Source organism: Molossus molossus, unplaced genomic scaffold, assembly GCF_014108415.1.
Source record: "Molossus molossus isolate mMolMol1 unplaced genomic scaffold, mMolMol1.p scaffold_m16_p_22, whole genome shotgun sequence".
NCBI lineage: Eukaryota > Metazoa > Chordata > Mammalia > Chiroptera > Molossidae > Molossus > Molossus molossus.
In genome coordinates this window covers 34,585,900-34,599,369 of record NW_023425358.1, presented here as the reverse complement: position 1 = coordinate 34,599,369, position 13,470 = coordinate 34,585,900, and the positions used below count along the sequence as shown (strand labels likewise).

The window sequence follows — 13,470 nt, the reverse complement described above, 5'->3', positions numbered from 1 at the left end:
AGGACGGCGACGTCAGCAGCCAGATGCTTACCAGGCCCTCTTCGGTTTGAATCAATATTTAATCTCGAAGTAAAATGTAAAGACATCATCCTTATTAAAAATTAAAACACTATGGCCCTGGCTGCTTTTGCTCAGCAGTTAAAGTGTTGGCCCACAGGCCAAAGAGTCGCGGGTTCGATTCCGATCAAGGGCACGTACTTCAGTTGCGGTTTGGTCCCCGGCCCTGCTTGGGGTCACGTAGGAAGCACCCAATCGATGTGTCTCTCTCACATCAACGTTTCTCTCTCTCCCCCTCCCACTCTATCTGAAGATAAATAGAAAAATATCCTTGGGTGAGGATTTTTAAAAAAATAATTAAAAAACCACAGCTACAGTTGGAATCAGCTTTAAACACATCCCTATCCTTCTCCCCCATCCCCAGAAGTAACCAGTTACCAGTTTCTTCTAGACCTTTTCCTATGTATTCTTCCTGACTGTCTTCTATGTATCTATGTATTTCTATATTGTATGTACACCTATTTCTACATATACACATAAATATAAAGACATAGATAGATAGATATACAAAAAAATACACTGTTGCAAAAACTAATTGTCCCTAATATTTAGTCTCCTTTGCTTCATTTTAGCAACCAGACCCCACAGAGTTACAGCTTGATATATGGCCTATAGACTATATTTCCCAGCCTCCCTTGCAGCTAGAGGTAGCAGTAGGACTAAAAGTTAGCTAATGAAATATAAGAAGAAGTGATGTGTGTAAGTTCTGAACCACATTTTTATAAGAAGCCACTTGGACGCCACTCTCCCTTTCTCTGGCTGGCATATGGCAACAACGGGTCCAGTTACACTGAAACCAGAGATGAAAGCTACATGAAACAAATGGCAAAGCCCATTGTCCTTCCCCCAGCCAAACCAATCGGGATCCCAGGTGACCTCATATGACAGAGTTTCCAACCTGCGATGGTTTAAAAACACGACTGCCCAACCGTTAGCACTCCTCACATAGAGGGGCAGAATCTCTGTCCCCTCCCCTTAAATATAGGTAGGCTTGTGGCTGGTTTGACTCTCCCCGTCCCCTTAAAATGACAAAAGTGACACTATAATTTCTGAGAACAAGTCGTGGAAGGTCACATGGCTTCCACCTTATTTGCTGAAACACTCACTCTTGGAGCAAAAAGTTCAACTACCCTGACGCCACCATGCTGTATGGAAACCCTGGTCCCATGGAGAAGTCACAGGTAGACACTCTAATCAACAGTTCTAACTGGAATGACAAATCTTCATGTCATTCCAACTCAGGCACCAGAGGGATAAAGAAACCTCCAGACGATGTCAGCCCTAGCATGTGAGTAACGACTAGTATTCAAGTCTTCCCGGCTAAGGCCTCTGGCACCACAGAGCCCAGTCAAGCTATCCAGACTATGCCCTGTCTAAATGCCTGACTCACAGGATCCATGAGCAAAAAGCAATTATTACTGTTTTATGCAGCAACAGGTAACTGCAATACCACTCACCCTGGGCCAGGTCTCCCTCTGGACTGTCACGGGAGAAAAAAAAGAAGATACAGCATTATAGCCTTTTTATTTGGGGATCTCTCTGTTATAACAGCATAGCTTATACACTAAAGCACATACTTTTGATTTTTAAAAGTTATATTAACAGTATCAGAATATACATATCATTCCACAATTTTCTTTTCTTACTCAATAACATGCCTTGGAAATCTACCCATGTAAGAATACATTTAGTTCATTCTTTTTTTTTTTTTATCATCCTCACCCGAGGACATTTTTCCATTTTTTGTTCAGATAGAGCGGGAGGGAGAGAGAGGCAGAGAGAGAGAGAGAAACATCGATGTGAAAGGGACACATCGAGTGGTCGCCACCCGCACGACCAACCAGGGCCGGGGACAAACTGCAACCGAGGTACGTGCCCTTAGCAGGAACCGAACTCGGGTCCCTCCGGACCGCAGGCCGATGCTCTAACCGCTGAGCCAAACCGGCCAGGGCTAGTTCATTCTTTTTAGTGCTGTGCAGTATTTCATGCTGTGAACATACTACAGTTTATTTAAGCCATTCCCCTATTGCTGGATATTTAGGTTGTTTCTAGTCTCTGACTATAACCAACGATGCACCACTGATTAACATCCTTGCACTGCCTCCCTGGCCACACATGCTAGTATCTCTCTCTGGAGGGGGTGGGGGGTGGAACTGCTGGGTCAGAGGGGACAGGCTTGTTTTTAGTTTTAATAGATCTTAGCAAAGAGCCCGCAGAGTGGCTGTATCAATTTACAGTCCCACCCACAGCATATGACAGCTGTCCACATCTCACCAACACTCAATACTATCAACATTCACTTTTCAAATTTATTTTTATTTTTTTTATCATTTCTCACCCAAGGATATTTTTCCATTTATCATTAGAGTGGGGAAGGAGAGAGAGAGACAGAGAGAGACAGAGAGAAACATCGATAGGATAAAGCCACATCAACTGGTTGCCTCCCGCACAACCCGACCAGGGTCAGGGATGAACCGAAACCGAGGTACATGCCCTTGACTGGAATTGAACCCGCGACCCATTGGTCAGCCAGCTGGCGCTCTAACTGCTGAGCCAAACTGGCCAGGGCTCAACATTCACTTTTTTTACAGGTACTTTCTAATGCTCTTCTGGTGATATTTTCTGCTCAATCCTAAGATATCGGGCTGGGTGAGTATAGGAAGTCCATGGGCCTTTCCATAACTTTATTTGCTGGTATATGGAGTCATTCCTGATCCCAGACAGCTCGCTCGCGCGCCCGCTCTCTCTCTCTCTCTCTCTCTCTCTCTCTCTCTCTCTCTCTCTCCCCCTCTCTCATTGGCCAGAGCCACTTCCCAGGAGAGATCCGATACTGGAGATCACACATCTGCTCCTGTCCTCAGCTCCAGGTTCAGAATTTGTCAGCCACAAGGAAGACATGAGGTTAAGGAGAGTGAGGGGAGTCAGAAACGAGGCCTTTTAGTGTGAAAAACTCTCCACCCAGGGCATTCCTCGCCCATGCCCACTCTAGTGATTCCTAGTGCCCGTCCAACAGCAACAGGAAAGCTCATCACTTTATTTCTTGGAGCCTTACTTTTTTCAAGACACCTGTCTTTCACTTGCCTTGTTTTTTTCAATTGTGATAAAAGCCCTGGCCAGTTTGGCTCAGCAGTTAGATCAAAGGGTCGTGGGTTCGCTTCCCAGTCAGGAACATGTACCTGGGTTGCAGGGATCCTTAGACCTCTTCTGGTTCATGTCCCATAGTCTATTTGGAGACCCATCCTTCCCCCACACTCAGCCCATGAGATCTGCCCATGTGTGGGGTTGACCCTGCCCCGGGCTCCAGGGCAGATGACGCAAGCCTGGTCTGTCGGAACATCAGCCTCTTAACCCAGCTAGTCGATGCAGGGAGGAGCATTCGAAACTTTGATCAGAACTGCTGAAAAAGAGAGATTCGTTAATAGGACGTCAGCCCAGAGTTGATGGGGTCGTCCTGCTTGAGAGTGCACAACATAGAGAGGAAAACAGGATGGGAAGGTAGATGAAGGCTGGGCCCCTGGATCAGCTTCTCCTCGAACGCAGTATACTTTTGACCTTCCAATTGCACAAGCAGACATCTTCTGTTTTGTTCTGTTTGGCTTTGCCAACTGGGCTGAGTGTCTTCCTTTCGGAGGCAAGTGTCACAATCTAGATGTCAAAGAAAGAGCTTTCCTTCTGGGTAAAGTAAGAGGAAAGGCCACAAATCTTGGACTCATTATAACAAGCTCTTAAAGATGCCAAAAGCAAGGACTTGGAGCCTGGTTGAATGAATCCTTCATTAAGCAGGTAACTGAAGCCCGGCCTGTGTGGCTCAATGGTTGAGCATCGACCCCTGCACCAAGAAGTCGCCGGTTCAATTCCCGGTCAGGGCACATGCCCAGGTTGTGGACCGGGGGGCATGCAGAAGGCCGCAGATCGATAGTTCTCTCTCATCAATGTTTCTATCTTTCTCTCTCTCTCTCTTCCTCTCTCTCTAAAATCATAAAGGAGAAAAGTCAAAAAGAAAGCAGGCAACTGAACAGTCACCCAAAAAATGCAGACCCCTGAACAACCATGTTGGGTATTTTTCTACCAAACTAAGAACCTTAAACCATTACTTTTTAACATCTTTACTGAGGTAATAATATACATACTATAAAAGTCACTCCTTTTAAGTGTACAATTCAGTGACTTTTATACATTTACCAAGTTGTACAACCATTGCCACCTCCAGTTTTAGAATTTTCCATCACCCAGTAAGATTCCTAGGATCTGTCAGCCCTCACCCCCACTCTCCCCTTCCATGCTCCTGGCCACCTCTGACCTGCCCTCTAGCCTCATAGATTCGTCTTTTCTGGGTATGTGATATAAACGGAATCCTACAATATGTGGTTTTTGTGTGTGTCTTTTATTTAGCATAACTTTTTGAAGTTTATTCACATTGTAGCATGTATTAATATTTTTTATTGCTACTCAGCAATAAAAATTTGGTACTAAAAAAAATAAAATTCAGCCCTGGCCGGTTTGGCTCAGCGGTTAGAGCATCGACCTGTGATCCGGAGAGACCCGGGTTCGGTTCCCGCTAAGGGCATGTACCTCGATTGCAGTTTGTCCCCGGCCCTGGTTGGTCGTGCGGATGGCAGCCACTCGATGTGTCTCTTTCACGTCTATGTTTCTCTCTCTCTCTCTCCCTCCCACTCTATCTAAACAAAATATCGAAAGAATGTCCTCGGGTGAGGATAAAAAAATAAATAAATAAATAAAATAAAATTCATAGAATACAACAACAAAAAATTTGGCATAGATATACCACGTTTTGTTTACCCATTCACCAGTTGTTGGATATTTGGGTTATTTCCACTGTTTGCCTCTTATGAATAATGCCACCACGAGTATTATGTGCAAGCCTTTGTCTAGACACAGACTGTCCTTTCTCCTGGGTGGACGCCTAGGAAAGGAATTGCCGGGTCACATGGTAAATGTATGTTTAACATTTAAAGAACAGCAACTGCCAAACCACTATTGATTCTTATTTCTAAACTTGGCAGCAGTGGGTTGGAACATGGGAGACACTCACCAAAAACTAGGAGTCAGTTCTCACAGTGCAGGGAGCTCCAGCTTATTAAACGTGAGTGACTCTCACACATCAATTCCCTACCTCTAAAAATAGCCGGGGGGGGGGGGGGGGGGGGGACGGACGACGACACCAGAGCAGACAGGCAGCTGTGGAATAAAGGACCCATGCTGGGGCACAAAGCAAGCCCCCTCCCCCACCCCCACCCCCACCCCAACTGTCTAGTTCAAGACCAATCCAAAAAAAGAAACATGCTTGATAAAATAAAACAAAGCTTTGGGGGGGAAGAATAAGGCAAACGTGGCCAGTAAAGAATCAAGCGCTAAGACACTTTTCCAAGAGAGAAAATACAACCAGAGTACGCTGCTCAATTCTGCAGTAAGTAATATTTGCATGGTCATAATCACGTAAGTGGCTGACACTGAGCCACCTACCACACTTAAAAATACACTTGCAACAGTATATTTTTTCGTATATCTATTTCTTTAGCAGCCTTTTGGTACTGTTGGGTTACTTTCCAGTTTCCTGTTCATTTTATGAAATGTTTCAGGCACATAAAAGGGACAGTAACATTATAGAATAGAAGATAAACACAACATTAACACTCATACTCTCACCCTCCATTTAAGAAATAATGGTGTACATAAGGTTGAAAAGCCTTGTGTATTCTTTTCTTGGTGTGTGTGTGTGTGTGTGTGTGTGTGTTCTTTCCAGGTGGAATTTCCATCTCCTTCCCCCAAAGAGGCCAATCCCTATGCTGGTTATTTCCACCCCTCGACGCCCACCCCAGACCAATTTAGTCTTTCTCTGTGCTGACCCTTTCAGACTCTATTTCCTGGGTTCCCTTACTCTGCCTTCTACTGAGGTTTGGCCAGTGGGTGGCCCGGACAGAAGACTGGAGGAGAGAAAGGTGGGGGTATTTTTTCCTCCTGCCTCCTCCCTGCTTGTCTGCAGCCTTTAACTACTGCTGCTCCAGCCCTATAGCTCCCCTTCCCCAACAAGCTTTGGAGAAGCTCTGATGACTGACCACCCCTCTGCCCCTTTAAGATTAGGGCTGATCCCAGCTCCAGAGGCCTCACCCTTAAACTGCCACACCTCTATAATACCCCCTTCTTTAAATTCTTCAGTGAGATCCTTTGGGGAGAGGCGCTTCTTGCCAGAGCCCTGCCCGAATCTCCCCCGCACTGAATCTGGCCCATATCATTCCCTTGCAAGTCTCTGTATTTGTGCTACAAAGATATGTATCTGGGAGGGCCCTGACCAGGTAGCTCAGTTGGTTAGAGCGTTGTCCCCATTCGCCTAGGTTGCAGGTTTGATCTCTGGTCAGGGCACATACAAGAAGCAACCAATGAATGCATCAATAAGTGGAAGAAGTTGATGTTTCTCTTTCTCTCAAAATCAATTTTTAAAAAAGATATGTATCAATAAGCAACACATAGTGTTGTTCTGTTTCACTTCATTCTACATGTTATACTGTATATATCTCTGCAACTTTTCATTTCAGTGTTGCTTTTCTCTTTCAAAGGTTAGCCCGTGTTGATACACACAGCTCTAGTTTCTTCATTCTGCTCTTCACCCCCCACCCCATGGTTCAGTGGAGTTATCCAGACTGATGGACACTGAGGTTTCCGTTTTTTAGCTGTTTTTGTTTTTTTTTTATCCTCACCCGAGGACATTTTTCCATTTTTTGTTCAGATAGAGTAGAAGGAAGAGAGAGAGAGAGAGAGAGAGAGAGAGAGAGAGACATTAACGTGAAAGGGACACATTGAGTGGCTGCCACCCGCATGACCCAACCAGGGCCGGGGACAAACCACAACCAAGGTACATGCCCTTAGCAGGAACCGAACCTGGGTCTCTCCGGACTGCAGGCCGATACTCTAACCGCTGAGCCAAACCGGGCAGGGCCATTTTTTAGCTGTTTAAACAAGTGTTATCAAATTCTTGGACATTTCTCCTGTTTGAATTTTTAACTATATGGAGAAACATAGTAATTTATAACTATGTATTACTTATAAAAATATGTAATAGATTAAAAAACAAAAGACGGAGAAGTACCAACATTACCTCTGAGATGCCCACGTGTCTTTCCTGCACATCTGATTGCCGTCCTTTTATCCCATGTATTGAAGACACAAACAAGAGACTTTCAGTTGGAGAATTCAGAGATCTGCCACCTCTCCTGTCCTCTGAGGCCTCAAGCTCTGCCCCAGTGGGAAGATGAGGTTAATGATTCCAGGTCCCAGCACGGCCATGACACCTCTGGAGGTGCCTTCTTAACCAAGGCATCTGCGTTGAGTTGTAAGATCTGGCACCGGGGAGGAGTCAGAACTCCTGAGGCAACGTTTACTGCAAGAATTGCCAGCAATGGAATCTTGTGGACTTTTCAGACAGGGTTCTGGCCCAGGAGCATTGGGAGTTGGTGGGCAACACAGTAAATTTCAACAGAGCCGTGGTCACCACCAAAATGTGGTGCCTTATAGCTGTGCCCTTCTCTGGTGGTAAGTTTTCAAAAGATTACATTTATGTAGTTCTCTATCCAAGGTATCAATGCCATATAAAGATTTCTGGATGCTGAGTATACCTAAGACTCGTCACCATGGAAACACTACCAAGGATGGCAAGTTGACTTCATCTAAACTGTATCAGTTCTCTAGGGAAAGATGCTGAGTCACACGTAAGGATCGATTAGTAAGGTCTGTTACATGGGCAACAATTGGAGGCATCAGTATGTGTGCCAGGCACTTGGAAGGCAGGATAACACCATAGCTAAATGATTACGCTGTGCAGTCAGACTGACTTCACACTCAGGAGTCTGTCACTTGTTAGCTGAGTCATGTAATATCTGTACCTCAGTTTCCTCAATTGTGGAAGGGCTAGGAGATGAGGTCTATGTAACAGGCCATGTACTGGCTTTCAAAAATCAGCTTTACAGCCTGGCCAGTGTGGCTCAGTGGCTGAGCATCAACCCTGCACCAAGAGGTCGCCAGTTTGATTCCCATTCAGGGCACATGCCCAGGTTGTAGGCCCAATCCCCAGTGGGGGGCATGCAGGAGGCAACCAGTCAATGTTCTCTCTCATCGATGTTTCTCTCTCTCTCTCTCCCTCTAAAATCAATAAAGAAAAAATAATAAAAATCACATTTACATATCAATTCACCAGTTTTTAGGTGTACAAGTCAATGCATTTTGGCACATACACACCATTGTGCAACCACCATCACCATCAGCACATACAACAAAGGTTCCTGAACTTCACTGTTTCACCACACACTTGGTGTTTCAGCACACTTTTCACAGAGTCCTCAGGCCAAATAACTTTAAAGTATTTATGTCTTAACAACTCAGTAGCCTTATGGGAAAAAGAAATACACTGAAATCGACAAAAATATTTTTATTTCACTCTGCAATAACCAGAATTATCGAGGAACGGGAATGTGCATGCTTGTTGGCTCTGCACAAATTCTCAAACCTTAGACACTGCGGCCGGCACTTCCTGTTCCGTGTTGGCTTTCACATAGCACTCGATCTTAACCGGAGACCACTGAAAACCCAACTTCGCGAAGATATGACACCATCAGAAAGAATGTAGCATGACCTGCTGTGCTACAGTCTAAGTGGTGTGAGACAGATGTCACTGGGTTTCCCTTGAAAACGTAACCATCCCATAGTGCCCCGGGGACCCTGCTGCAGGAGCCCTGACACAGTTTGGGAATCACAAATATAGACTGTTTCTATTAGCGCCCCCCAAAGATGCCTACCTAGCACCCCCCAAAGATGCCTACCTAGCACCCCCCAAAGATGCCTACCTAGCACCCCCCAAAGATGCCTACCTAGCACCCCCCAAAGATGCCTACCTAGCACCCCCCAAAGATGCCTACCTAGCACCCCTGTTGTTTTTTACGAGCAGTATTTTGATTTGCCTTCATAAAACCACCCGTCCCCTATTCTTTTTTTTTTTTTTTTAATCCTCACCCGAGGACATTTTTGCATTTATCTTGAGATAGAGCAGGAGGGAGAGAGGGAGGAAGAGAGAGACATTGATGTGAGAGAGACACATGGACCGGTTGCCACCCACATGACCCCAACCGGGGCCGGGGACAAACTGCAACCGAGGCACGTGCCCTTAGTGGAAACCGAACCCAGGCCTCTCTGGTCCACAGGTCGACGCTCCAACCGCTGAGCCAAACCGGCCAGGGCCTCCCCTATTCTTATTTCATGTGGTTAAGAGCACAAATTCTAGTTTTCAGCAGCTTGGGTTCGAATCCTGATTCCAGCACTTATGAGCCATGAGGTTTTGTGTCACTTATTTTCCCTCTGTAGATTGGTGATAACAGGATCTATTTCATAGGGTTTTAATGAAATAATACTGTCTTCCTGCTTGCAGCCTGCCACCCTGCTGTCTACTCTACACACAGCAGCTAGAGGCATGCCCATTCATTGATAGTAAAAGCCAAAATCTTTACAGTGGTCTACCTTCTGAGAGGTCAGGTGTAGGGCAAGACCACTTCCGGCGACCTCCTTCCTTGGTGGGAGGGACAAGGTCAGGTTTCCAGTGACGAAAGACAAGGCAGGAAAGGCTCATTAAACCACCTGCCACCGTGTCTGTAAGTGACCTTTTGTGGTCATACCACCAACCACAGAGCCACACACAATTCACCAGCAAAGCTGAAACCCCAACCAGCCAAAAACAGTAACTATAGCGACCTGACCTTGCCCCGGAGTCCAGTGAGGCCCGGGCAGGTGCTAACCAGAATCAAAAGAAATCAGATCCTTTCCTCTGGAAATTCCCAGAGATTATGACTTTAAAGACCTTTCCAATCTTCTAGTGCCTGAAAGTTAGGTTTCCTCTTTCTTCATTTGTAAAAGGGAACAAGAGGTAAAACCCAGAGACATTCTATGTCACCCCAAGAAAGATGAAATCAGACAGATAAAGCATGAAACCCATGAGTCCCAGATTCTGAGGTAGATGTAGGAAAATTAAGATAGAGATTTTCTAGTGAACAAAAAAGGGAAACTTTCTTATTGTTACCTTTCTAGTTCCCATCTCACCACTTGCCTACATGTTGTAACCTCCCTGTTCTCCAACAGATGCCTCGTATCTGAAAGTCTCTCCAATATGTACACAGTGACAATGTACCCCCTACTTATTAGTATGTACACATTTCCAGAGACTTTCTTCTCAGGGGTTCAGAGCTCTTACATTTAATATGACAGAGAGGGGCCCCCAATACAAGAATGATACATTTGAAGTGAATATTTAGAGAGCTAAGTTCTAGCCGCAACTTTATCACTACATAGCTGTGCGACGCCAGCTAAATTAGCATGCCAAAGCTTGTGTCCTCATCTATGAACTGAAGACACTGTGTGTTTTGCCTTAACCTCCAGGGAACTCTGTGGCCTTCCAGTCATCAATGGCCTACGACTCAACCAGCTGCCACCAAAGCCTGAGGCCAGCAGGGTCCCTCTTCCCCCAGGGAGGGCCCAGTCCATTCCAGTTGCCCTATTGCTGAAGAACTAAGCAGGGGACCCCACAGTTTCCACTGGGTCAGCCCTTCTTCAGCCCTTGCTATGCACCAGGGGATGAAATCCAGAATTAACGCCCAGTCCCTCCCTGTCCCTCACACACCTGAGCCCCAGAGACACCAATTAAGAACACAACAAACCAAACTGTCTCTTTTGCAACCTCTGCCTGCCAAGACTTGCTGTCTAATTGCTGTTAATTGCATTAATTGCATAGCTCTGAGGTGTTAAGACTCCTCCTTCTCCTACTCTAAAGATGGGCAAAAGAAAGGAATGATGAACAGAAGCTCCACACAGCCCTGGCCAGTTTGGCTCAGCGGTCAGAGTGTCGGCCTGCAGTCCATAGAGACCCAGGTTTGGTTCCCGCTAAGAGCACGTACCTCGGTTGTAGTTTGTCCCCGGCCCTGGTTGGGTTGTGCGGGTGGCAGCCACTCGATGTGTCCCTTTCACGTCGATGTTTCTCTCTCTCTCTTCCTCTCTCTCCCTCCCACTTTATCTGAACAAAAAATGAAAAAATGTCCTCAGGTGAGGATAAAAAAAAAAAAGAAGCTTCACACAGCAAACCTCTTCTCCCACTCCTGACCCCAACACCCCCTCTGTGGCTCCAAGGCTGGACATGATGTGAGAGCCCAGTAGGACAAAGCATTAAGAAGTGGCTGAGTCCGGCTGGTGTTGCTCAGTGGTTGAGCACTGACCCATGCACTAAGAGGTCGCCGGTTCGATTCCGGGTCAGGACACATGCCCAGGTTGTGGGCCCAATCCCCAGTGCGGGGGCATGGAGGAGGCAGCCAATCGATATTCTCTCTCATCGATGTTTCTATCTCTCCCTCTCCCTTCCTCTCTCTCTAAAATCAATAAAGAAAAAATATATATATGTTTATTTTCTTTTTTTATCCTCACCCGAGGACCTTTTTCCATTTTTTGTTCAGATAGAGTGGGAGGGAGAGAAAGGAAGAGAGAGGGAGAAACATCGACATGAAAGGGACACATCGAATGGCTGCCACCCACACGACCCAACCAGGGCTGGGGACAACTGCAACCGAGGTACGTGCCCTTAGCAGGAACCGAACCTGGGTCTCTCTGGACCGCAGGCCGACGATCTAACCACTGAGTCAAACCGGCCAGGGCAAAAAAATGTTTAAAAGAAAGAAAAAAAAGAAGTGGCTGAGTTTTCTCAATAGCAGTGGAGCCATAAGGGTCCTCAGGGAACTGGGTGGAACCCAAGCCCTAGATCTGAAGGAGAGGGCACCAACCCACACATGCTGGACAGGCCAAGGAAGGGATACCCTTCTGGTTCTGGGTATCCTAAAACGGTCCCGTCTCTCCAGCACCCCTCTCTCTATTCATCCGGACCTGCTGCCTCATGTCTAGAAAGACCCATTGCAGACACCCTTGGCAATCACCTCTCCTCTCCTCTGGACCCTGTAAGAGGTCAGCCAACTGCAGACAAGAGCCACATGCTCGGGAAAATGTCACTGCCCCAGCTGTGGACAAGGAGGAGGGGGGGGGGTGTGATATGATTTTAGGCAAGCAGAACCCAACTCTGAGAACACCAACACAATCCAAGTAGCTGCAGAGGGAGCAGCCCCATCTTCAAAAATGTTCCCAGAGTCCCCTTGGCCAACCCTAAGATTTTCTGAGGTGTCTCTAGTCGCCAGAGTAGGTGGCTGAGGCCTCTGAGAACTCCCACCAGGAACAAATCCTCCTGTGTGGACCCCACGACAGCAAAGCCATTCTCTCGATGGGCCTCTCTTGCGTCCGTCCCCACCTCACCCCTGGTCAGGCTCTGGGCCAGGAGGGTGAGGGCAGGCATCCTTCGGAGGGAGGCAACCCAGCTGTCAGAACTGACATGCCGTCCACCACGCCAAACTCAGCCTGCAGCAGCGCCAGAGAAGCGGCACCGACACCAGAGCCCCGGACACGGGGAACAGGGCTCCCTAGTCCCCAAGCAGAGCCGATGGGTTCAAGGTGAACTTCTCCCAAGCACCTCTTGGGGAACAGAGCTGCAGCAGAGGGCTGCCTGCCCTACCAGAGCCAAGGGGCAGTTGAGCTGCCAAAAGCCGGTGGGCGGGGTGGGGACGGGAGACCCCTGTGGAGGTGGGGGCTGGGCTGTTTTCTCGGAGTCCCCAGCAGGTACCTGTCCCCTCAGGCCTCCCCCACATGGACACGCCTGGAACTTTCCCCCCGACCAACTTTCTGCAGCGACGGAGGTGCGCGGAGCACAGAGCCGGTGCGAGGGCTGGAAAAAGGGGCTTCGACCGGGCGCCCCAAGTGGATGCAGAACTGAAGTGCTGGAGATGGGAGGGGGCTGGACCACGCAGACCACCAGCCCGCAGGTCCTGGCCAGGGACACACCCTGCGCCCTCCTGGGGCCCACCGCCCGGGCTGGGGGAGCAGGAAGGGGAAGGCGCTGCACCCCAGGTAGCAGAGTTGAGGGACCAGGTGGCCCGGCCTTACCTGCAGTTCCTGAAATTCTCGCTCCAGCTCGTGCCACTCGCGCCCGCAGCGCTCCAGCTGGGCGGACATGGTGCAGCGCAGCGAGGCGCCGGCGGCTGCTCCCGCTCCGTGGCGCGGCGGGCCACCGGCACCCGCTGCCGTCCGCTCGCTTGCGGGCTTCAGAGGTACCAGCTGTTCCTGCGCAGCCGGAGCCACGCGCGCACCTGACGTCACGGCCCCGCCCCTCGCCGGGAGGCCGGCCTCGCGCGCGCGCGCATGCGCACGCAGCCGGCCCCGCCCCCGAGTGCCGCGCGCCGGCGGGGGCCGGCTGGAGCCGTGCAGGTCTCCGCGTGGGCTGTCTGTGGCCGTGGGGGGTGACTGCGCCTCCGGGCTCCTCCTTCTAGTTGG

At 48.3% G+C, this 13,470-nt stretch overlaps 1 protein-coding gene across 2 annotated transcripts in view; it reads right to left on the bottom strand.

The window, feature by feature from the left end:
- Positions 1-13,168, bottom strand: part of TMEM120B (transmembrane protein 120B) — a 34,723-nt gene extending 21,555 nt beyond the window's left edge. The window contains exon 1 of one of the 2 annotated variants that reach the window (XM_036276345.1): positions 13,084-13,168. In XM_036276345.1, the coding sequence (XP_036132238.1) occupies positions 13,084-13,152 (69 nt within the window). In that variant the 5' untranslated portion in view covers positions 13,153-13,168. The remainder of the gene's footprint in view (positions 1-13,083) is intronic. The other variant, XM_036276344.1, reaches the window with a different exon arrangement.
- Between the last annotated feature and the right edge of the window lie 302 nt (positions 13,169-13,470).